This window comes from Diabrotica undecimpunctata, chromosome 1 (assembly GCF_040954645.1).
Source record: "Diabrotica undecimpunctata isolate CICGRU chromosome 1, icDiaUnde3, whole genome shotgun sequence".
Classification (NCBI taxonomy): domain Eukaryota; kingdom Metazoa; phylum Arthropoda; class Insecta; order Coleoptera; family Chrysomelidae; genus Diabrotica; species Diabrotica undecimpunctata.
In genome coordinates, this window is record NC_092803.1 from 92,731,610 (window position 1) to 92,758,701 (window position 27,092).

General features: G+C 32.5%; 1 protein-coding gene across 2 annotated transcripts in view; it reads left to right on the top strand.

Moving 5' to 3' along the window:
• LOC140451485 (uncharacterized) overlaps nucleotides 1–27,092 on the top strand; it is a 193,445-nt gene that overhangs the window by 23,263 nt on the left and 143,090 nt on the right. For both annotated transcript variants that reach the window (XM_072545325.1, XM_072545316.1), the window contains exon 2: nucleotides 26,664–26,914. In XM_072545325.1, the coding sequence (XP_072401426.1) occupies nucleotides 26,664–26,914 (251 nt within the window). The remainder of the gene's footprint in view (nucleotides 1–26,663; nucleotides 26,915–27,092) is intronic.

The window sequence follows — 27,092 nt, forward strand, 5'->3', positions numbered from 1 at the left end:
CTACTTTTTTTCTTTGTTTTAAATAATCGTCTGGTTTGGGCTGCTATATTTTTATAGTTTATGTAATTATTATAGTTACTTTGGGTTCGATACGCTTTCAATGCTTCTGATCGTTTTTTTTATTATGAATGTACATTCCTCATCCCACCAATAAGGCCTTGGAATTGAGGGAGTAAAAGGTTTTTTTATGGGCATAGATTTGGAAGCAGCTAGAGAGATAGTCTGAAAGAGTAGGGCTGTCTTCTCATCGTTAGAAAGATTATTAGATGATAAAAATGTGGATAATTGTTTGTCTAAATCTGTCTGAAATAGCTTCCAGTCAGCGCGGCAATCGTTCCATTTTGTTGATGGATTAATTAGGAAAGAAGTAGGATTAATTTTAAGCTCTATTTTAATAGGAAAATGATCGGATCCCAATGTGTCGGGATATACTGACCAGTTTATACGATTTGTTAATGAGGCTGAGGTGATAGTCAAATCAACGGCAGAATGATTGCCACTCGCGGCGATTCTAGTAGGTGATCCGTCGTTTAGAGAAACTAATTCGAAAAAATCCATGCTTTCGACTAATATTCTACCATTACGGTCATCCGGGATCGGACCCCACATGTAATGGTGGGCATTAAAATCACCACAAAAAACTGTTTTATTATAATCGAATTGTTCAAATAAATGTATCCAATCAGTCTTTTCTACTCTGATGTCAGATGGTTTATATATAGACACAAAAGATATATTAATTTTGTTAAGTAAGACTGCACACACTTCTATTCCGGTATTAAAATTATAGTTAATGTTAATTATTTGATAATCAATGCCCTTTAGTATGAAAATGCCTACACCGCCATAGCCACTTTCACGGCATTTTGAAACAAAATTATACCCTTTTAATTTAAAGTCTATTTGGTTTTTCAACCAAGTTTCGGATAAAATTATAATATCTACATGAGAATTATTAATATAATTTATGAGACTATCCCTATTACTTACTAACGATCTACAATTCCATTGTAAAATATTTAAGGAAGATTGAGTAAGTTGACTGTGCATTTGGAAATTAATAATACGAGTGAATGCTTTCATTGTCACTCGTCGCTAAATTATCCGTTTCTCTGTTATTACCTGTTTCTTCTAAATTATTAGAAATAAGTTTTCTTAATTCATTTTCTAAATTGCATATAGGTTGAGATTGATTATTGGTATACATAAGTTGATTAATATGAGATGTGAGGGATTGGGTATTATAGGATTAGATTTAGGGGTAGGTCTTTTGATAGAAGTTGACGCAGAGGTATGGGGTAAAATTGGTGGAGAAGTTGCTTTACGTTTATTATTTGTAGAAGTATGAATAGTTTTCCTTACCGGTTTATTTAATGTGAAATTAGGGACATTGTTAGACGAGGTAGGTAAACTGGGAAAATTGGAAGTGTTATTTAGAATAGAAAATCTATTATTAGTTATTATTTTTGCGTAACTTGGATTGTTATGTAATTGTTCTGCTTCTCTGAATGTTATATTTTCTGATGCCATTATTGCTTTGATTTTCTTCTGTTTTTCGTATATTGGACATTTTCTAGACAACGAGGTGTGATCGTTGGTTTTACAATATATGCAATGATTATTTTCATTACAAGTTTCTACAGTATGGGTGGTGTCTGTACATTTTTTACATCTACTGTCCTTAGATTTACATTGTTTTGAGGAGTGACCATATCTGAGACATTTATAGCATTGCACTACCGGGTGTATGTATGGATCTACTGAAAAGTTGCATAAATTAATTATTATGTTTTGTGGAACCTCGTTTCCCAAAAATTCTACAATTATCATTTGTCTTGGTACTAATTGAGTTGTGCCATCGTTGTTCGTTACTTTTCGTTGCATCCTTTGAACATTTACCACTTGTCTCTCGGATATTATCGCATCCTTTAAATAATTCTCCGAAAAGAAAGTATCAACCATACGGACTATGCCCTTTCTATGTGTATAAAATTTTGGAATATAAGCTATAAGATCATTTTTATTTATTAAATCATGATTAATTATTTTATTTGCTATAGAATAAGTTTTAAAAATGACTTTTACCCTATTAATGCCAACTGTTTTTATATCAAGTACATCATTTTTAATGGACGAATCATTTAATAAAAAATGTCCTACCTTCATTGGAAATAACCTACCGATATTTTTATTTTTGTGTTCAATATATACAAAGAATGGGGCCTTATCGCTGGGTTTATACCGGTTTTCAAAATCAATTAAAGTATTTACAGACCTGTTATCATCAATATTAGTTTTTTCAGACGTGTTTACGGAATGTAATTCATCGGGCGGTCTATGACCTCCAATAGCATCTTCTTCCATACTTAGATTTTTTGGAATACCAAATTATGGGCCTAATTTGCACTAAACAAATTCACAAAATAACACAATAGCGATCACTATCAAACTCGCACCGACAGCAATATCAAAACAAACCGTTCTCTACGGCTATCGACTCGGGTATGCCACAAAAAGTTATATTATTTGATTAAAACTACTTACCGCCACTCTTATACACTGTTTCGTTATCAAATCAACTTTATTTTATCTGGTAATTCACAGTTTTCTAAAAAAAGACCGCGCACTGAAAACGTGGCACTTGTTACTCACAGTCAAATACAAATAAACTCGCGGTTGACCTTGGAGTTAGCCACATTTCGGTGTTGTTATGCTAGTGTTAGCAGTTGACCGTTTTACGTGTTCACTGTTTTCTCCGTTATTTTAAAAGCTAGGGAGATATTTTATTGATCTTAATGTGAGCGACAACTAGACGCAGTCGACAACGCCAAAAACCTGTATTTCGGTAAAAAATGGAGTTATCCGCTTTGCAAGTTAAGCCATCGTTATGCTTTCTATAGCCATCTTTAGTGACATTATTATTAACCGTGATTATTAATCTAAGATATTTAAAGTGTTCCATACTTTCGAAATTATAGTTGTTGACTTTAATATTTTATCTAGATGTATTGAATTGCTTTCTTCTGTTGATTCGCTTGTATTTGGTTTTTATTTTGTTGATTTTAAGTGAAACATTTTTCGTGCTCTCTTCACTTTGTTGAAGATGTCGTTTGCGGACGGGAGAGAGTTTCTTATAAGATCAATATCATTAGCAGATGCTAGGACTGCTTTGTACCTTGAGCCATTAATGAATTGCATTTTAAATAGACGTTATTTCTATTTTAGTATGCTGTTCATTAAATTTTTGAATATTTGAATCGAGAATCTGTATTTTATTCAACTGTTTTATAACACAGAGTTTCTTGGCGCCTATCTTCATCTCTGTTTTTTTTTGTTTAGCGTATCATTCTTCTTCCTATGCCGTCCCCATTAACGGAGGTTGGAGACCACATTTCTAAAAGTATCTCTGTCTTTTGCAACGTGAAATAATTCGTCTACAGTCATGTTTGTCCAGTCATGAATATTTCGCGGCCATGACTTCCTCTTTCTACCTATTCCCTTTTTGCCATCGACTCTACCCTGCATGATGGCCTGCAGAAGACTTTATATTCCTTAGTATGTGTCCCAGGTATGCAGTCCTGCGTACTTTTATTGTTCTCAACAATTTTTTGTCTCGACCCATCCTTCTCAGCACTTCCTCATTGGTGACCGTGGCAGTCCATGGAATTCTCAACATTCTCCGGTATATCCAAAATTCAAAGGCTTGAAGCTTCCTAACTATTTGCGCTTTTACCGTCCATATTTCTACTCTGTACAATAGTTGAGACCAGACGTAACATTCAACAAACCTCAGTCTCAGCGCAGTATTCAGATTTTTGTCACAGAACAATTGCTTGAATTTTCAGAACGCTGCCCTTGCCATTTCTATTCGTACCCTGATTTCTTAGTCTTAATCTAATCCTTTGTTGATGTAAGCTCCCAAATATTTATATTTTTACTCCTGTATCATTATTAAGAGGATTTTGCTGAATGTCGATCTAGGGAATCCGGTGGTATGTATATGATGTTTCCATAACCAACGTTTGAAAATTTGTCTAACTGTAAAGTCATGACGATTTTACTAGGAAATATAGTGCTGTTTAATAATAATAAAGTTCAATTAACAATTCCCATATGCACTAACTTTGTACTGATATCTCTGCTCCCCGATACCAGGTAGCAGTCCCGAAAACATTAAAACTGCTACACTTATGCTTCCAATTATCCAACCATTAGCCAGTCCAGGACTATACGCCTTATTATGGTACTGATATTGCTGCTGTCCCTCATAAGTAAATATAATATGCAAGAAAGGTTTTAGCAATTTAATAGCATTTTGTATGTTAGAATATTATTTCTCCGAGAAAGTGAAAAATATCTATTTACTATCCGGATTTAATCCATAGATTAAATATTAGAATGCTATAAAATAATGCTATTAGCAGTAAAAAACGGTCTGATAGTAAGTAATGAGAAAACTAAATAAATTTTCTTTAACATACGTGAAGAGAGGACGTAGAGTAGGGCATAACGTAACAATAAACCCATATAATTTTGAAAGATTGCGGCGTTTTAGGTATCGTAGATAACGCTGTCACATAAGAAATAAAATGGAATATTCAGGTAGCTAACTAATGTAAATATAACCCACATAACACTTTTAAATCCAGAAGTCTAATACAAATCCCTAAAATCAGGATATATAAAAAAGTGATTAAAGTATTGACTGAAAATGTGACCAGAACGCTGACAAAACAATGTAAGTAAAACTTTAGGTATTAATTAGATCAGGATTACTAGAAAAGTTATCAGAATTATTTTCCAACTTACAAAGGTTCGAATACTAACCAATACCGAACCGGAACTAATGCCAAGGTCTAACAGATATATAAAGATAGCAACGTCATACAAGAGACTAAATCTCAACGCCAAAGTTACGCTGGCTATATCCAAAGGCTTTCTAATAACTGCATTGCCAAGTTAAACTGGGAGAATTCCCCGAGAGAAAAAATGCCCTTAGGACGTCCACGAATCAACAGGGGAGGTAACATATGGTCAGATTTAGGAATAATGGGACTACCTACCGACCCATCATATTTATCAACACATGTCTGTACAACCAACTGCTATCCAACCTACAATCAATAAATCAATACTTATCTGTTGGGAACTATCAAAGCCATTACATGTAGTCAAACGAACTAGGCTTAATAAAAGTTATCTTAGGAAAGGCACTTCAGAAATATTAACATATATTTTTAAAACGTTATTTACGTGGCTAAGTTTTCAATAGGAATGAGGAGACAAAAAGCAGAAAAGCCAATAGAACCTTGTTGCGTTCTGACTATACTATGACGATGACCTTTACAATATAAACAATACTTGAGACAACTGTTTGTCTCAATTTGGTCATTCAGAATTATGTCTGTATTTTTTAATTTGCTAATTTCCATAGATTATAATTTCCATAGAATCTAAAGATATCTTAAGGCCTTTATTTTAAATATACTTTTTTAGTAATGCAAATACGTAAATAGAACCTGGAATATACATGTAACCTTTAATCTCTGGGATAAATCCATCTCCTGAACAATGGCGCCGATATATTTAGTTAAAATTCTGTGCACTTATTTTAACCGTTTATGTCCTTATCATTCATATATGAGTTGTAACCGATATTACAAACTCATTTACTTTTCACAAAGAGACTCCATATTAACTATAGTTATTACTATAGAAATCTGATTCGAAATATCGTAGAGTATGTAAAATTATTTTTAATGAAAAGTTTTTAAAAAAATTTCTTATGGGGTTCAAAAGAGAAGCCTTTACGAAAATTTGAGTACAAATAAGACCACCGTAATCAGTTGTACCCTGGGTAATAAATAATTAATTAATCGGCTAATCAGAATCACCCGTTCAATATGATTTTTGTCAAATCGGTCCTTTTTAGGATCAATTATTCTAATTATGTCTATAAATATTAAGGGCATATCTAGAGATAAAGACACTTTACTTTACTTAACCTTATCAGACATATGCGCTTAGCACAAATGTGACGTATTTCTAGTGCAGAAAATACATAGAGGGCAAAAAATTGTGTATTTGGTATTAAGCTGATCGCTGAAAATCACATAATAAATGTGAAAGTGCTAGCAAAGCTCTGCCGGCAAAGAAGCAAAGAAAAACTTAAAATGAGAGAGGACAAAACCAGTCAGCTGAAGGAACCTTTTAACGATGTTGAGCTTGGATCCACTATCTACGTATATAATAAAGAATAGTACGGCACTGACTGAAGATCTGAGCACAAAGCTTATTATAAAATTTGGACCAAAAATACAACAGTTACTGATATCCAAAGTCTGCAGACAAACAAAGCAAAGACAAATTTGTTGCCTTGCTTAAACCTGGCAAAAATTCCAACGACCACAAAAGCTATTGGACAATATATTTATTTTGCTTTACAAAATACTCCTCAAGAGGTAAAACAGAAGAAAAACTTAAATTAAAAGACAAAAGTTGCTACAGACAGGGAAGATCATGTACGTCACAAATACTAAATCTTGCCCAACACAGCAAAGATGGGTACGAAAGATATCAGTTATGAGGAGTGGTATTTGTCAATCTAAGCAGCAATTTGCAGCTTACGACACCTTAAATAAGAGGGCATTTTTTCAAAATCTATATGATATCTCCTTAGGTAATAAACTTACTTGTTTTACTAGCGTATGCCTACACAACAGAAGATTTTTGGTATTTCTCAATGGTAAGAATAGCAGATGGAGAACGCAGAAGAACGGTCTCCTTTGGGGTAGCGTAATGGCACCTACACTGTATAAAATGTACACAAACCATCAACCCATACCAGTAAATACTAGGACTTTTATTATGTATACGACACATCTATTATTGCACAACCAAAAACTTTTGTTGCTGAAGTGGAGAAAAATCTAAATCATGCGTTAAACACAATAAAAATAGACTATAAATCATTTTTAAGCCAAACTCCGGAAAAACGCAGGTGTGCTACTTTAATGTCCCCAACACAGACGTTTTCACAAATCTGAACATCCAATAATGTCATGAAATCCTTATACTCTGGACGTGCTATAAATATCTTGAAGATAGTTTGTATTACACTTAGTCATTCACAGAACTTTGTTTAAAACTAAAAGGCACACTGAGGACCAGAAGTATTATTCTCCGCAAACTTGTCAGCTAAAAATGAGGAGCACATCCTTCCACCCTTAAAACGTAAACGCTTGCATTCTATGCAACACCAACACATACTTAACTCGTAGATTTAGCTATAAATTAGTCATCCAAATTCAGCGGATATTAAGACTCACATCCATACATAAGCTCTACAATATCGTAGCTACCAAGACACCTAATATTCGAAGATAAGTAGCTAAGGAACGAAAGAAACAAAACCTAGAACCTAGAATACATTTATGACTAAAATCGAGAAAAAACTGGCCAGATCAAGACGTGTGTAAGATATACCAAAAAAAAAAAAGCTAATCCTCACCATCTGAACCCTCGGGAGGACTCTTGCCTGCAAACACCGGTTAACTTATGTGAATGTGGGGTGGTAAAAGATTCTTCACACCTTCTTAGTTGACTTTGCCATTTAAATTGCTCTTTTCTGAAGGGACAAGGTTTAATTATTTAAACTGAACATGTAGAGTACAGTCAGTAAGCTATTGCTTATAAAAATCATTGCAAATTGGACACTAACTCCACTTATATTGATTAGATATTACCCCTAAATTACTTTACCATTCAGAACTATGTAATATTGGTAAAGTGATATATTCTGGCTAGATAAATTAAGCATTCTTTCATTTTTTGCGGACTACTATCCATTTTTACACAAAAATATCTATTTTAGCACTTAAATATTTATTTTAAGATAACCTATCCAGAATTATATGTAGTATACAAACAAAACCAGAAATAAAATAATAAAGAAGCTACAAGATATCGTAAAACAATAGATGGATGAAATAAATCAAGTTCATATTAATCGGATTTTTAAATAAAACGTATAAAGACATACTGACGTTAACAAAATGCATTAGGAAATTTCCGCATATGAAAAAAACATCCAACTTGGTAACGAAATCCTTTTGTATCTATAAAGCTATTTTTAGAAAAGCACGTACCTACCAAAAACAGGTATTTGGTAGTAGACATATCTATTACATACTGTAATGCGTATGCATGATAACAAAAATAAGGACTAAGGAGTCCGTATGAACCGTTTAGAATATACGCTGAAAATATACGGCTTAATCGCATAGTTGCCAAACTATCAGAGCTTACTTAAACCGATATACTTATGGTTCCAATATACAGTGAAAAAGACCTGAACGACCCCTATAATATATACAAGTGAACTAAGCGATATACATTTATGATACAGGGGTACTTATGGACTCTACAAAATTTTTAAAAATTATGAAACTATACATGTTAACGAATCGACACAGCCAATATTATGGAATGGTCAAGTGAGCTCCGTATATCGGTGTCCACTTTACCGCGGAGCTCACTTGAACCTTAATTTTAACATGGGCGGAGTTTACTTTATGCCGCAGATATATATATATATATATATATATATATATATATATATATATATATATATATATATATATATATATATATATATATACATCCTACTATCATTTTCGCATCGATACATTATGCTTTTACCATCAATTTAGCATCGTTTTGCAAAGTAGCATCTGTATATCGACGCTACTTTACAAGACCTTAATAAGTGTTTTCCCGTACTTGTTACAAGAATTTTAACCATCTCATTGATTAGAGTTTTGATACCGTGTTGGTATTTTAAAATATCCGCTTTCTCTTTTTATCCCTTACTGAGTTATATAAGTTTATTCCAGAAAATGTTTGAGTCTAAAATAATGGTACAGTGAAAATATTATATATATATTTAGTTCAGGGTTTTACCGTTTACTCGCTGCCATTATATACATGAAAATGTATATCCCACTTTCATTATCAATCATTTTAGCATCAGAAATTTGGCATCGCTGTTGAATATAATATTACCCACAACGAAATATATATTTTTTTTCATCCACAAATCATTCTGGCATCATGTTTGGTTAAAAGTAACGGGTTATGATATATTGCAACTACCTATTGTATCTTCGCTCCAATTCGTCCAGTCGCGACGTACAGCCCCTCAAATGATAGGATTTAACCAATAAAATACAATAAGACAGAAAAATCAAATATAACAGCATGTCAAAAAAGCCTTAATTATATATCTTCGTTTTATAAGTCCAATCGTGACGTACAGTATCTCAAATGACAGGATTTAACCAATTGAAAACAATGAAATAAAAAAATTAAATACAGCAACATGTCCAAAGGGCCGTAGTCACGTATCTTCGGTTCTATTAGTCCAATCGTGACGTATAGTACCTCTAATGATAGGATTTAACATAAATAATACAATGGGATAGAAAAATCAAATGCAGAACAATGTCAAAAGCGCCTTAGTTGTGTATCTTTAGTTCTATTAGTCCAATCATGACGTGCAGTACCTCAAATGAAAGGATTTAACAAATAAAATACAATGAGGTATAAAAATTAAATAGTGTAGCATGTCAAAATGGCCTTAGTTATCTATCTTCGGTCCTATTTGTTCAATCGTGACGTACGATACCTCAAATGATAGCACTTAAATAATAGAATACAATGACATAGAAATCAAATACAGCATCACGGCAAAAGGGCCTTAGTTACGTATCTTCGTTTTTAGTGGCCCAATCGTGACGTACAGTACCTCAAATGATAGGATTTAACCAATCAAATACAATAAGATAGAAAAATAAAATACATCAGATTGTCAAAAGGGCCTTAGTTATGTATTTGCGGTCCTATTAGTCCAATCGTGACGTTTCGTACCTCGTTTAATAAAAATTAAATAGAGTAGCCTGGCAAAAGGGCCTTAGTTATGTATCTTCGATCCCATTAGTCCAATCGTGACGTACAGTACCTCAAATGGTACCATTTAACCAATAGAATACTACGACGTAGAAATCAAATACATCAACACCAAAATTACCTTAGGTATATATCTTTGCTCCTATATATGTTATGTCAAAAGAGCCTTAGTTGCGTATCTCCGGTCCTATAGGTCTAATCATGACATATGGAGCCTAAAATGATAGGATTTAACGGAGATAATACAATGATGGAGAGAAATTAAACATGGCGGCATCTAATAACATCTTAAACTGGCAGCAATAAAACGAATTAACGCACAGAAGTGTGTGGCATATTACGTGACAGGATTATTAGCGAATACCATACGATTACGTCATACATCTCTTTGCATACGTCCCCTTTTAGTTAACTACTTAGTACGTATTCAGTACTTTGCTTTACGGTTGTTGAGGTATGGACTCTTAAACAGAAGAATGTTAAAAATCTTGAAAGCTTTGAGATGTGGTGCTACCGCCGTATACTAAAAATAAGTTGGGTGGATAAAATTACAAATAAAGAGGTAATACGCAGAATAAATAACGATCCAGAAGTTATACTGAATATAAAAAAGAGAAAACTTGAATAGTTTGGCCACCTGATGAGAGGACAAAAGTACACATTCCTACAAAATATAATGCAAGGAAAAATCCAAGGACGCAGAAATCCAGGCCGTAGAAGAATGTCCTGGATGAGAAATTTAAGAGAGTGGTTTGGCTGTACCACTAACGAATTATTCAAAACAGCAGTAAATAAAATTAGAATCGCCCTAATGATACCCAATCTCCGATAAGAGAGGCACTCAAAGAAGAAGATATGATAAACTCGAAAAATCTCCAACGTTCACTGCTAGACATATGCCTCCCGTTCAGTGCACACATTTACTGCTCCTTGACGCTGTGACGAGAATGAGATAGGATTTAAAAAATAGAATGACAGAAAACTAAACAAGACAGTGTGTCAAACGTGGAATGCGTCGCAGAACGTGAAATATTAGCGTAAAATTATATGATGGCCATAGACGGTTCTTTAATACCCAGCAACCGACTCGCTTTGTAAAGTTACATAGCAGGGATCTGTGCGAGAAAAATTCGATCATTCGTTTTATAACCCAAAGGGGACCATAAAATATTCAACGTTAAAATGTGACATAATGTAAAGGTATCACAAATCTTTTTTCTCCCGCATGTGCATGCCTGTGTACCGATACAAGGGGAGTCGTGCATAACCTTTAAGTTGATCGTAATACATAACTGCAACAACAAGTATGTTGACGACTTGGGTTAGTATATACAGTGCATTCCGTACGTTTTTTAAACATGATTAGGAAATTGTTGACTGGAGGCTATTAAAGAAATTCTTAAAATTTTTGCGGGTCACCGCCTTTTTTGTAAATGGAGTGAATATTGTTATCCATTTAATTTTTTACCTCAGTTGAATAATTCCTGCTGGTATTTGGTCTAAGCTTACTTCTTTTCCCCATTCAAGCTTTTTCATAGATAATTCTACTTTCTCTTTATACTGCCCTGTTCACCTGTTTTGGTAATTTTGGACTATTTTATCTCTTATAACATAAAACAGTTGTTTCAGATATCTTTCTTGCGTTTCCTTTTTTTATGGATGAATATGCTGCCGTTTTGATCTTCTATTATTTCATATGGAGCTACACGATTAACAATTCCAAATCAAGAAAACACAAATAACACTCCGAATTATATTATACAACTAATAGTCGAAAAATGAAGAGCAAGAGGTAGATAATCAGACAAATAAGATCAGCGCTACATGATGCACGCAATGCCACATTTGAACACTACATTAGTACATTGTCTAAAGAAGATCATTCATTATGGATAGCAACAAAAACACTTAAAGAGACCTGAACAATACAACCCACCAATTAAGAAAGATGACATTAGTTGAGGAAGATCAGACCAGGAAAAAATCTGAACATTTTCAGAATACCAGATAATAATAATCAAGCAATAGAACACTGAAAACTTTTGTTTTTAACTGTACGCCCGTGAATGACTTATTATTTTTTATATAACACTTAATATTGCACTTTTTTATTGTATTTTTTTCATCTTTCAAGATAATTCTTATAGGAATATATTTATTTATAACATACGGTCTTATGGTCGTATTACGGCTTTAAGATTATACGACCTAAATGTATCTTGTACCGCACAGCTAATTGAGAATTATGTTTGTAATGCGATAAGAGGTCCGGATATACGAGGCACCAGTGACTCATGCCGCACTGATAAAAATCCGACAGGAATCTGCATTTCTATAAAAAAAAATAGATTAATTTGTTTTTTGTATTAATTTAGTTTAGGTCGAACAAGAGTTGCAGTAAAAGATTTTTCTTAATATAGAATGTAAACCATATTTCCAATGCTTTGTGAAAGAGAACCAGTTTATAATATTCCGGACGACGTAATAAAACCTTATTTTAGAATATTGGTCGATGAATTGAAATCATTGTTCAAAAAACGAATTATTCATGTGCAGATGTTTTACTATAAAAACATGTAAAACCAAAATCTCGATTAAAAAAGGTGCAACCAGTTACTCACGATGAAACTTAACCCCATTATTGATTTTACAAGTGATAAAATGGGTCGACAAAAGACCAGTTTTAATCCTTACAACATTTAAACATAATAGTTGTATCTTGGTTTAATCAAATGAAAAGAAAAATTATACACAAGTACTAAAACCACAAACTATTTTCGATTATAACTTGTTGAAAAAGAGTGTTGATTTTAGTGATCAAGTGGCTTCTTACCAAAGCCCAATACGCAAAATTCTGAAGTGGTACCGGAAAGTGGCAGTGGAATTAATATTTAATACCGCATTTAATACCGCAGTAGTCAATGCTTAGTTGCTAAATAATAGAAAACGTAAAAAAAGCGACAACCTATCCTTGAGTTCAGACTGGAGTTCGCGAAGGCATTTGCAAATAAAGAAATGTTGTAACCCCCACGACCAGTTACACCCAAAAATACCATCTCAGGCAAAGCGATGTAGATAATACAAAGAGAAGAAAGTGTACAAGATGTAACAAAATTTTAAGAAGAAGCATGACTAGTAGAAAGGACGATAGAAAAGTTAAAAAAGTTAAAACATACTCTGAAGAATGTGATGGCAAAACTGGAATATGTCTAGTGTGCTTCAATGAAGCACATTAAAAAATAATTTTACTTATACAGGAACTATTATTGAGTAAAAACGTATTGTACCTCAAGTGGCCTTATAGTAATGGAAGTCGTAAGTTGATAGTTTCTAGTAGAACGTTTTTATTGTTAATTACCTCCGTAAAAGTGAGTTATAGTATTTATAAAAAGATGGATGTAAATAATATGCCTTCGATATCTAAAAAAGCTAAATGTGAACATAAACGTAGATTGACCACTGCTGAATTACAATCATTGTTAGAAGCATCTGGCGAGGACGATGTAGATTAAATGAATTGTGGAAGTGAATCTGACGAAATACTTGCACAAAGCCGTTCAGAAAAATCGAGGATTGCGTTTTGGAAAGAGACAACACAAACAGAATTTAAGACTTTTCTCGGACTTATGTTCCATATGGGGACAATTAAGATGAACCGTCTGAATGACTACTGGAAAAGTATGGGTAACTTCTATAATAGTGTTGACTTGACTAGATAATTGCTCATAGCCCATATTAAGAAATAAGCGAATAGACAATCCTCACTTGTCAAAGAAACTGAAAAAATGTGAAGTGGTCTAAAAACTAAAAAGTCCCCTATTCAAACTGGTTTTTAATAAAAAATTTAATATCTTAAAGTTTTTTTAATATACTCTAAAACTGAAAGCGCAAAGAATCGATTGCAAGTTACAAAATACTTGTAGAGTCATAATGTTTGGACAAGTACAGTTGTTTAAATAATCGCTTTCTGTCATAAACAAATTGAATAAATTGTAAAATATTTTTTGATCTGCTTGATATTTAGCACACTTTAATAACTCATCAATTGCCATAATTTCAAGTAGCTATATTACCTGTCGTTAGTCAAAAAACAAAGTTATTAACATTTATAAATTACTACAAACATAATATCTTAGAGTTTATGGTTTTTTGGAATTATCTCAATTATTTATGTATTTAAATTTGGTATTTCTCTACATAAAAAACTTTTTATGGTCTACAACTTTTATTTTAATAATTTTTCTTTAGAATGTATACAAAACGTTTTATAAGCAAAAAATTATTTTTTTTTCCTTTTAAGATTGTTTAAAAAAAAAATCGGTTGCCTGTAAAGTCGGTTTTACGGGCGAAGATTTTACGTGGCAACGTCTTTTTCTCGGTAGAATATTTATTGATATGAATATTATTAAATTGCACAATAGGAACAAGGAATTGAATGAAAATAAGAATTGCACAAATTTTAACTATAGAAATATATTTTGTTTACTAAAACATTGTACATGTAAACTTAAACTTAACTAATTTCTATTTGAGTGATTTTGTTGAGGATAGGACGATGGTAGGAGAAATATGAAAGGAAGTGTTTCTGCTGTAATGTGTCTTGAACGCCAAGAACGCTCGAGAAAGACAGAGACACAAGCACGGAAGCACGCACCGATTCAACGCGCCTAATTCTCTAGTGCTGCACGCGCAGCGGACCGATCATGTTTGAGTGGGAGAGAGACGCAAGGCATTCGCCGGTCCGGCGGGCCTCTCTCTCGTTCGGTGACTCACTGTAACAGACGTGAGCGGGCGTTACACTTTTTCATGAATGACTCCGAGCCACAACCTAATTTAAGACGTTGTCACGTCAAAACAAAGCAAAATCAACTGTACGTCTTTACGAATTTTTCGTCAGCTACCCCTCATACTATTTAGAATTTAAATTTCTGTATAAGATTTTTTTAAACTATTTAGCGAGGTTCCGTGAACTAGTTTCTTATGGCATGGTCAAAGTCAAATATTATTTTTTTATGTGATTAAGCCACAATTATTGGTCGTTATTAAGATGAAAATTACATTTTTAATTAACTAATATTTAACGTTTTGATTTCCACTATTATTTTACAATAACTTTGTTTATTGTACAAATTATGTAAACATGTGTATACACATTTTGTACAAAAAAACGTTTTTTGAGAACGATTTCCGGAATGGAAATTAAAATTTTAAACATTAACACAATCACAACCAATAATTAAGGCCTTAATCCCATAAAACCATAATATTTATCTCAAACTATTCATCGATAGCTTCGACTAAACAGGTTGTAAATTGAAATTTATGTAAAATATTCCCCTACACGATTCTCTGGGCAAAAATATCTAGGTTGAATAAATATAACATCTAAACGAAGAAAAAAACCTGTTGAGACTGCAACTTGTGAGCAGGTAGTTTCAATGTCGTTATTCGAACTTGACCCAAACCGATCGATATTTAGGTATCTAAAATATTATTTTAATGATTAATACCGGCAACATCTATTGGCTCTAAAATGATGCCAAATACAGTGATTTTACCGCTCGATGTTAAAACGTAGGTTTGATGTAAAAAATTAAATATATAAAAAAAATCGGAATATTGAAAAACCGACAACAGTGCCAAGCCTACAAAGGTGCCCTAAACGAACATACACAATTTATAAATAGAAAATGATAGCAATTCTTGGTGATGCTAAATTACTGCAACGTGAAAAGAGTTCAAAAGGATAGCGGGATGTATATATATATATATATATATATATATATATATATATATATATATATAAGAAAAAAGAAGTACTTGTGACTCGTTTGGAACAAATATATAACTGTTTTGGATGGGTTGGAGTCAATAATAGGGCTATTGGTTAACTATTTTTTTATTCTCGAGCTTTCAATTGTGTTTACAATTATTATCAAGAGCTAAAAAAGACAAAATACTTACAAGGTTGAACTAAAAAGAAAAAACAATTTTTGTTAACTTACCAAATAAAAATTAGTTTGGTAAGTAAAAATCACTGCTTACATCTTCAAAATATTTAATATTTTTGTATTATTTAACACCTTATTTTAGAATATTGGTCGTTGAATTGAAATCATTGTTCAAGAAATGAATTATTCATGTGCAGATGTTTTACTCTAAAAACATGTAAAACTAAAATCTCGATTAAAAAAGTTGCAACCAGTTACTCACGATGAAACTTAACCCCATTATTGATTTTACGAGTGATAAAATGGGTCGACAAAAGACCAGTTTTAATCCTTGCAACATTTAAACATAATAGTTGTATCTTGGTTTAATCAAATGAAAAGAAAAATTATACACAAGTACTAAAACCACAAATTATTCTCGATTATAACTTGGTGAAAAAGAGTGTTGATTTTAGTGATCAAGTGGCTTCTTACCAAAGCCCAATACGCAAAATTCTGAAGTGGTACCGGAAAGTGGCAATGGAATTAATATTTAATACCGCAGTAGTCAATGCTTAGTTGCTAAATAATAGAAAACGTAAAAAAAGCGACAACCTATCCTTGAGTTCAGACTGGAGTTCGCGAAGGCATTTACAAATAAAGAAATGTTGTAACCCTCATGACCAGTTACACCCAAAAATACCATCTAAGGCAAAGCGATGTAGATAATACAAAGAGAAGAAAGTGTACAAGATGTTACAAAGTTTTAAGAAGAAGCATGACTAGTAGAAAGGCCGATAGAAAAGTTAAAAAAGTTAAATTTTACTTATACAGGAACTATTATTGAGTAAAAACGTATTGTGGCTCAAGTGGCCTTATAGTATTGGAAGTCGTAAGTTGATAGTTTCCAGTAGAACGTTTTTATTGTTAATTACCTCCGTAAAAGTGAGTTATAGTATTTATAAAGAAATGGATGTAAATAATATGCCTTCGACATCTAAAAAAGGTAGATGTGAACATAAACGTAGATTGACCACTGCTGAATTACAATCATTGTTAGAAGCATCGGGCGAGGACGATGTGGATTAAATGAATGGTGGAAGTGACTGACAATATACTTGCACAAAGTCGTTCAGAAAAATCGAGGATTGCGTTTTGGAAAGAGACAACACAAACAGAATTTAAGACTTTTCTCGAGCTTATGTTACATATGGGGACAATTAAAATGAACCGTCTGCATGACTACTGGAAAAGTATAGGTAACTATAATAGTGTTGACTTGACTAGACAATTGTTCATAGCCCATATGAAGAAATAACCGAATCCTCACTTGTCAAAGAAACTAAAAAAACGTTAAGTGGTCTAAAAACTAAAAAGTCCCCTATTCAAACTGGTTTTTAATAAAAAATTTAATATTATGTTAAAAGTTTTTTTAATATACCCTAAAACTGAAAGCGCAAAGAATCGATTGCAAGTTACAAAATACTTATAGTCATACGAGTTTGGACAAGTACAGTTGTTTAAATAATTGCTTTCTGTGATAAACAAATTGAATAAATTGTAAAATATTTTTTAATCTGCTTGATATTTAGCACACTTTAATAACTCATCAATTGCCATGATTTCAAGTAGCTATATTATCTGTCGTTAGTCACAAAACAAAGTTATTAACATTTATAAATTAGTACAAATATATAATATCTTAGGGTTTATGGTTTTTTGGAATTATCTCAATTATTTATGTATTTAAATTTGGTATTTCTCTACATAGAAAACTTTTTATGGTCTACAACTTTTATTTAAATTATTTTTCTTTAGAATTTATACAAAACGTTTTATAAGCAAAATTTTTTATTTTGCCTTTTAAGATTGTTTAAGAAAACAAAGCAAAATCAACTGTACGTCTTTACGAATTTTTCGTCGGCTACCCCTCATACTATTTAGAATTTAAATTTCTGTAAGATTTTTTAAAACTATTTAGCGAGGTTTCGTTAACTACTTTCTTATGGCATGGTCAAAGTCAAATATTATTTTTTATGTGATTTTGCCACAATTATTGGTCGATATTGAGATGAAAATTACATTTTTAATTAACTAATATTTAACGATACGATTTCCAATATTTAACCTTGTTTATTGTACAAATTATGTAAAAATGTGTATACACATTTTGCACAAAAAACGTTTTTTGAGAACGATTTCCTGAATTGAAATCAAAATGTTAAACATTAAATAATTAAAAATGTGATTCTCGTCCCAATCACAACCAATATTTTTGACCTAATCCCATAAAAATCTAATATTTATCTTAAACTATTCACTGATAGCTTCGATTAAACAGCTTGGAAATTGAAATATGTAAAATATTCCTCTACACAACTCTCTGGGAAAAAATATCTAAATTGAATAAATATAACAACTGAACGTTGATATAAAAAAACTAGTTGGTTGACCCCAGCCGGTCGGCAGGTAGTTTCAATGTTTTCATTTGAACTTGACCCAAAACCGATCGATATTTTTATGTTTTCAAATATTATTTAAGTATTAACACTGGCAACATCTATTGGCTTTAAAATGATACCAAATACAGTAATTTTACCTCCCAATGTTAAAATGATGGTTTGATGTAAAAAATTTAATTTATAAAAAAATCGGATTATTGAAAAACCGACATGATAGCATTTCTTGGTGATGCTAAATGACTGCAACGTGAAAAGAGCTTAAAACGATAGTGGGATGTATATATATATATATATATATATATATATATATATATTTATATATATATTTATATATATATTTATATATATATTTATATATATATATATATATATATATATATATATATATATATATATATATATATATATATATATATATATATAATGGTATACCTACTCCTATAACGAACACGGTTAATACGAGTTTTAGCTTATAACGAGGTACATTAGATGTAACGTGAAATTTCTATTGAGCTATAACCCTCTATAACGAGGTAAATTTGCTTATAACGAGAGAAAATAAGATTGAAAAACGTGTTTTTTTACGTTTTGGCCCGACCGTAGCTATAAATAAATACCCTTTTTAATTGCCGTCCGCAATAAACTTCTTACAATTTATGATTCTTAGTCGGAAATTTACAATTTATGATTCACAAGTGTCATTGTAGGGGGTTGACCATTTACACCTAATAATATAGGCCCTAATAGACAAGATGTGGGAAGTGTTTTAAAGGTTGTCAGAAACTTTATCCAAAGAAAAAACGCAAATGAAGAAGCATAAAACTGTTTCACATCTTTAGAAAATATGATAGGTAGAATACTGGTCAATTTAAAGCAGTCAAAAATGACAGGCTTCTTTCAATTGCAGACGCAGTAGTTTATGTTATTTATGAAAATACGCTTTATACAGATTTACAGAATACAGATTTTCTGTTTTAACGCTTATCATTGACAATAAAAGTAAACAACTCTTTTTTGTTTTAATGTATTTCATTGACAGTAAAAGTAAACAACTTTTTTTCAAAAACGCCATTCAAACAATATTTATTAGCATCTTATATTGCTCCCAATGGCTTCACTATAGAAAGTTAATGTTTTAGAAAACTACATGTTCATATGTATGCACAGTATTATTGTTGGATATAACGAGATCCGCTTATAACGAGGTAATTAGTCTGTCATTTCAGTTCTCGTTATAGAGGGAGTCTACTGTATATACACACACACATATATATATATATATATATATATATATATATATATATATATACACTCGCGATCATAAAATCCGGGTCACCTTAAAAATTTCAAGTCTATTGAATATTTTTGCCTCTGGTGCAGTAATAACCTTTTTTTAGGCTAATGTATTTTTATTTGTCATTAATGTTTGTTTTGAAAGAAAAAAAACAACGGTTTTTTATTGTTTTTATTGAAAAAGCAGAAAACAAACCAAATTGTTGATAAAACAGACATACGAAAAAAAATTGAAAATACAGAACGTGGTGAAACATCAGTGAAATTTCAGTGACTAATATCGTGTATTGCCTCCCCTTGCTCTAATAACCTCTTGCAGACGACGGGGCATACTCTCAATTCTTCTCCGGATTACATGTTGTGGTAAGTTATTCCACTCTCTCACTAACAGATCTTTAAGCTCCTTTGCGTTGTTAGGAGGTGGTGTATGGGTTTAAATACGTTTTTTCAAATCGTCCCAGAGAAGTTCGATGGGATTCAGGTCCGGAGACCTAGCTGGCCGGGGTAACCTCGTAATTCCAACCCGTCTAAGTATTGCATGCTGATCCTGGCAACGTGCGGTCGCGTATTGTCCTGCATAAAAACGGCGTCTTCTCCAAGTCTCGCCATGGTGGGCATAACATGTTCTTCCAGAATCTCCGTAATGTACCTTCGTGCAGTTAAGGACCCATTTTCGATGAAGGGTAATTCTGTACGGAAGTCGGAAGATACACCTCCCCAAGCCATGGACGAGCCTTCACCAAATCACATTCTTGGAGCAATGCAAGCTTGTGAAAATCGTTCACCGGTTCTCCTCCAAACTCTTACACGTCCATCGGATCCAGTTAGGCAGAAACGGGATTCATCTGAGAATAACACTTTGCTCCAATCATTAATTCTCCAATGCGCGTATTGTCGAGCAAAAGCTAGTCGTGCAACTCGATGCGCCCGGCGAAGTGGCGGTCCTGTAGCCATTACCCGAGAAGATAGTCCAGAAGAACAAAGTCTTCTCCTGACTGTTGCAACGCTAACATTGCAATTTCGTACTTCCTGTAGACGATTTCGATGCACAACCGCAGTTGAGATCCGGTTTCGTAAAGCCTGAAACATAAGTAAACGGTCATCTCGTGCTGTGGTCGTTCTTCTTCGCCCAGATCCAGGTCGTCTGGTTAGCAAACCCGTCTCCTGAAAGCGTTGAAGCACTCGTTGAACCGTAGAAAGGCTTACGCCAACAGTTCTTGCGACTTGCCGTTGAGTGTGACCGTCTTCCACAAGCGCAACAATGCGTGCCGTTTCAACAACAGTCAAAGGCATTTTTGGCAAAAATAAACAATAATAAACACTAATAATGGCACTAATACACACAAATGGTGGCAATAATAAACGTTTGTTTGTTGCGTTTGAACAGAAAGTCGAAGCACAAATGAGACATTTAAAACAAGCGGCAGTTACAGGTACCGTTCATTTTGGGAAGTGTATAGTTTTCCGCGAAAATGGCATTATTGGAATTCTTTGCTACAAAGGAAACCACTAAGGCAACAACAATTCTCAGAAATATGCATTAGTTTGTATTTGTGTTATTATTATTTACGATAAAGCTCGTTAAAAATGAAATAACGGTGATTTTCAAGGTGACCCGGATTTTATGATCGCGAGTGTATATATATATATATATATATATATATATATATATATATATATATATATTAAACCTAGAGCTAAGATTATAAGATTAATACTATTATAAAAATTAATATTAAACTCACCCGTCTTCCGGGTTGAACCGCGTTGATTTCCATTGCGCCGAGCTTTCGACATCCTCTCTGATGTCTTCTTCAGGGCTTCCGAGGTCTCAGTCTCCCGAGCCCCCAAACTCTACGACACTGATCACTATTCACTTCACTACAGTGTATTTTTGCTTTTACTATTTTTATTACAATTTTAACATATTTCCTCAAGTTTAAGGTAAACGAAAAAAGTAAATAGACATGAAGTTTGTGTTAAACGTTAATTTATGTTTAAATGAACTACCACTATAGTAGAGGTAGTTTTTTATACAATTTGTATAAGGGTATATTGTAACTGTTTGTATGAGAAAATAAAACCGTTGCTTCTACTATTCTCATTATAATTTCATCATATTTTCTCACATATTAAACCTTCCTATCTTCAAATAAATATTCAAATATACTTCAAATAAATATTTCAAAACCAAAATAAGCCAAATCGATTCAATCGTTCTCGATTTATTATAAAAAAGTTATATAAATATAAAATGACGTTTGTTAAACCTCATTTTATGTTAAACGTGATATTACGAGCCCCTTCTCATATCAGTTGGCCCACCTATAGAATTTGCAGTTGAAGTCGATTACCATAAATCAAATCTACTCTGCATGTTTTTATAAGTTGCCAGGAATCGACAGGAGTGGCGACTTCTTTGTGAGCAGGCCAAGATCCACAATGGATTTTCGAGCCAATAATGATGAAGTTCCCATATTAATTAATATGGCATTTTTATTAATATTTATTAAAAACATTACCCATATTGTTTTTTATTTATTTTCAACAATAAAAAAAAATCACTCAACCCTGGCTATGCATTCACTTATGTCACCATACGTTGATTTTTTCATACTTTACTTTACTTAATCAGTAGACCCATTTGTACCTTTCGGTGTTGGGCCAAAGATGATTTTTTCATAATTACGTTAAATCCTGAGGTAGCTATGGAAAAATGACATCAAAACAATATTGTCAGTTAATGTCAAATGTATTTTGTAGTATTGTAAATCTTTTTGCCGTTTGTGGATTGTACAATGGGTCGAGGTAAAGTTATCGGAACTATCGGTAAATACAAGTCGGAACTCGCGAATACGTTGCAATTGTCACGCTATAGTGTAAGGAATATATTCAGAAGATAGAAAACTACAGGTTCGGTCGTCACAAAATCTAGAAATGTATGAAAAGGTAAAATAACCGAAGCAGATCGTAGGCCATTAAGACGCATTATAGTGAAAAATCAACGAGCAAATTATATGGAGTTAAGCGTTTTATGGAGTGACGTTATTGGAAAACACGTTTCTAGATCAACATGTCACCGAGAGGCCCACAAATTAGGATTTGGTACTTACAAAGTAAGTTTTATAGTTGAAAAAATTAGTACGAATTGTTTTTAATAAATTTCATTTTATTTTAGGCTATGAAAAAGGTTCTTTTATCATTATAACAAAAGAAAAATAGACTAAGATGGTCAAAAGAACATAAATATTGAGACAGTATTAGTCGCGTCATTCTCAGGAAAAATTAAGCTTTCCATGCCGACTGTCTAAGAGAAAAGTGAAATTTCTCGCATCTGTCATGATCTGGGGCAGCATGTCGTCTAAAGATTTGGGAAAGTTACATTTTATTGATGGGATTGTAAATACGGAGAAATATTTAAATACTTTAGAAGAATCTCTTTTACCGATTATGGAACACCGTTTAACATCAGCGGAAGATTTTGTCTTCCAACAGGACGGCGCAGGTTGTCATACCTCAAAAAAGAGTTTAAAATGGATTGAAGACCATGGCATACCACTTCTGGATTGGGTTTCTAACATTCCCGACTTGTCCCTGATAGAGACTTTGCAAAAATTGTAAGAAAGATGGAATTCGTTTACAATAGAATTTTGTCAGAACTTGGTAAAAACTATGCCTCGAAGAATTGTGGTTGTCATTAAAAATAAAGGTTCCCATCGTAACTCAGTGGTAAACTTTCACATTTTTTTTGTTATATATATATATATATATATATATATATATATATATATATATATATATATATATATATATTGATACGATTAGGGTTTATAGAAAATAATTTATAAGTTATATACTACATAATATTAGATATTTGGTTGTTTTAAATAAGTTATATACTAGAGAATTTAATAAAAATTATTTATGTGAGGGTATTTTTAAGAAATTATCATATAATAATTGTAAAAAGTTGTATTTTAATGTTGTAAATATATTTAAGTGAGCCATGTGCATAGGCAACCAAAAATACTCTCGAAGTGACAGATAGAAATTTAGGAAATTTTTAGGAATATAAAGTGGGGTTATAATAATATATTGTTTGAAATGTGTATTTTATTAAATTAGAGTGTTAGTTACTAATTTGAATGTTTATTCTGATCTGAAAAGCCTAAATGTCAACAAAATTATCAATGAAACATTAACGAATTCTCCAGAGTGCAGAGTGTGACCATTGTTTACGGTCGAACATTCTGGAATAATGATTATGTCGGTGGATGGAACAGATATTTTTTCGAGAACATCCATATCGAAGAAATAGAACGAGATCGAACATGGTTTCTTACCAGATGATTCTGGAATATCCAAAAAGATATAAATACCCGTGATTTGGATTCAAGGGGACAGTTTTTAGTCAGAAGTCAGGCCAGTTCATTATGAAAGTTAGTAGACACATTTAGTTAGTGAATAGTGAAGTAAATTGTTCAGAATTTTCAAGAAGTCAGTCAGAAAAGTTTAGTAAGAAATATGAAAGTTAGTTGGAGTCAGTGAATCAAGTACAAATAGTCCAATTGTTTAATATAATTAAAAAAGGTATATTGGAAGAAATTAAATTATGTTATGGTTGGAGATTAGTATAAATCAACTTATAATAATTGGATATTGGTATATTGAAAAGAAGAATAAATATAAATGCTGTTTGCTGGTTTGCTTGGTGGTATATAAATGCTGGTGAAGAAAAATATATCTTAAATTGGTAGAAGCTGATAATTGGAAAAAGAAATTTCACAAAAACAAGGATAACCGAAGTACGAAGACATTCAGTGGTGATTAGAATATATATAGTGGAAAACAGTTCATTTAGGCATTCAGTGAAAGAAAGGTACAAAATTTTGTTAATATAATTTAGTTAGTGTTATAACAATTTCAATTTTGAAGATAGTTTGTTTAAATTTAACATTGTCTATAGAATTTAATTAGTTTTATAAGAACATCAATTTAAAGATAGTTTATTTTAAATTTACATTGGCTAGGTTAGATATATATGTGTGTTTCATAATAGTTATAATAAAGATAATTTAAAAAAGTACTTACAAGCTAATTCTTTGAGAACCGCGATAAAAACCCTATATATTATATTATTAAAAATACTCATTGCTCATCATTCAAACAAAAAACACATCATAACAATATATATCTCTTCAGTTCTGACCCGGAGTGTAGTGGTCATTGTAATGTCGTGAATATTGTCCGTGTCCAAAGATCTCTGTCTTTGGTAATTTCTTTTAACTTATGCATAGGTCTTTTGCATATACCTGTAATTTGGTCGATCCATCTTGATGGGGATCTTTCTCGTGATCTTCAACATTCTACCTTTCCTTGAATGATGTCTTTCCATGTTTTCTGTGTCTGCTCTCATAACATGCCCAAAGTGTTTTAATTGTTAGAGATGGGCTTTGCTGGAAAGCCATTCGCTGACCTTTAGTTCATTTAAAATTAAATTATTTGTGCTGTGGTCGGTCCACCGAATTCGTAACATTCTTCTCCAACATAACATTTCAGTGGCGTCTATCTTTCTTCTTTTCGCTTGCCGTACGGTCCAAGATTCACATCCGTATGTCAGTATTGGGAATATTAAGTAGTTGATCAACCTCAGTTTTAGAGTTCCTGAAATTTGAGAGACCTTCCATATTTTGGCCATCTTTGCTACGGCGACTTTAGCTAGATCACATCTACGTTTTATTTCCCCCTGTAGTGACCCTGTGTTTATGATCAATGTAGTATCAATAAGTATTTTTTAATTATTCGATTCTTTTACGTTAGCAGCAATCAATTATACCCATGTTATATTTATTATATCAATTATAATAATTGTCATAACTCTTAAAACTGTAGGGCAAATCTGGTAAATTCACATTCCTCTTAATAATTTCATGTTCCAAAAATAAATACTGTAATATATCTAGGATAATAATAAAAAAATACATCTTAAGGCTGTTTTAGCAGTTCAAGCCAACTGCGATTTGAAATGGGCGTATCACTTACTTTTCTACACTGCTTACGCGAGACCATCTTTACTCAGTGCCGCCGGCCGACGGGTAGTTTAATGACAACAAATACATTATTCTCCATTCAAATTAGTTTTAACACGAACTAACTGACCGTACGTTCATGAGATTTGACGTCACGAAGGCGATAACGATGAAACTAAGCCCAATGATGAGTAACGCGTTTCGCTATTAGATTTCAGTATTTTTTAGCAATTTTCTTTAAAGTTGGAACACGCTTTTCTCGATTATTACTGGACACAAAAAGGTGAAACAAAAATCAACGATTACAGAAAAAAAAACTCTTTCGAGTGATGGGCGTAAAAAGTTTGGTTATAATAGAACGTTAAACAGTATATTCCAATTTTTCAACAGAAGTTTCAAAAAAATAAAAAAAGTAAAACCATCAGTTTAAAGGCAACATAATTTCGAATAACGTGTCCAAATTTCGAGACATTTTGTCAGTAAATAACAGAGAAAACACTGTCCCTAGGTTTTGATGCACCGATAAAACAGCCTTAATAATAATGTATAAACGATTTTTAAAATACACAATTAAAATGTATACCTTAATTTCTTTTAGTTCGAATTAAACACAAATTTGCAAGTATGGTTAACTTCCTTATCAGTACGAGTGTTTATTATAAATCACTGAAAATGTAATATGCTAAGCTTGAACGCAAACAATTTGTCGACTATAATAAATTATTGTAATAAACAATGCCTTAGTCCATTTGAGTATCAACGGAAGAGATCATTTACAAACATTATTTGGTGAGAAACACTACCGAGAATTTACTAACCATGCTTCCTAAATCTGTGTTTCAATTGTCATCGTAATCACTTCCCGTGGGTTTAATAACTGACATAATATTAACATGAGAACCCTATATTCAAGCAAAGTAAATAAATGTTCGTACTTATTTTCTACTTCGTTTTAAATTATGTTCGATATATATTCATTTTAGCAACCTTCCCACACACAATACCAACAGCAAGTGCCTCAACATCAAGTACCTCAACAACAATATCAACAGCCCCCTCCACAACAACAATATCAACAACCACCTGCACCACAACAATATCAACATGTACCCCAACAGGTCCCTGTACCCCAGCAAAATGTACCAGTACATCAGCAGCAACATCATGATCATCAACATAACCATGATCAACCTCAACAAATTTTAAATGCTGCTAATGTTGCTCAAGAAGCGGAGTAAGTAGTCTTAGTTGGATATTTTTAGATTCTTTTGGTTTTTCTACAGTGTGACCAAGAATGGGGTGCCCAAGAGGAAGAACTTTACTTTTAGCAAAAAATAATAATTCTTGATAAGTTTTGCTTGTTATAAAACTCGATGTTTTCTGTTTTAGAGGGAACCCTTGGGTTAGGAATG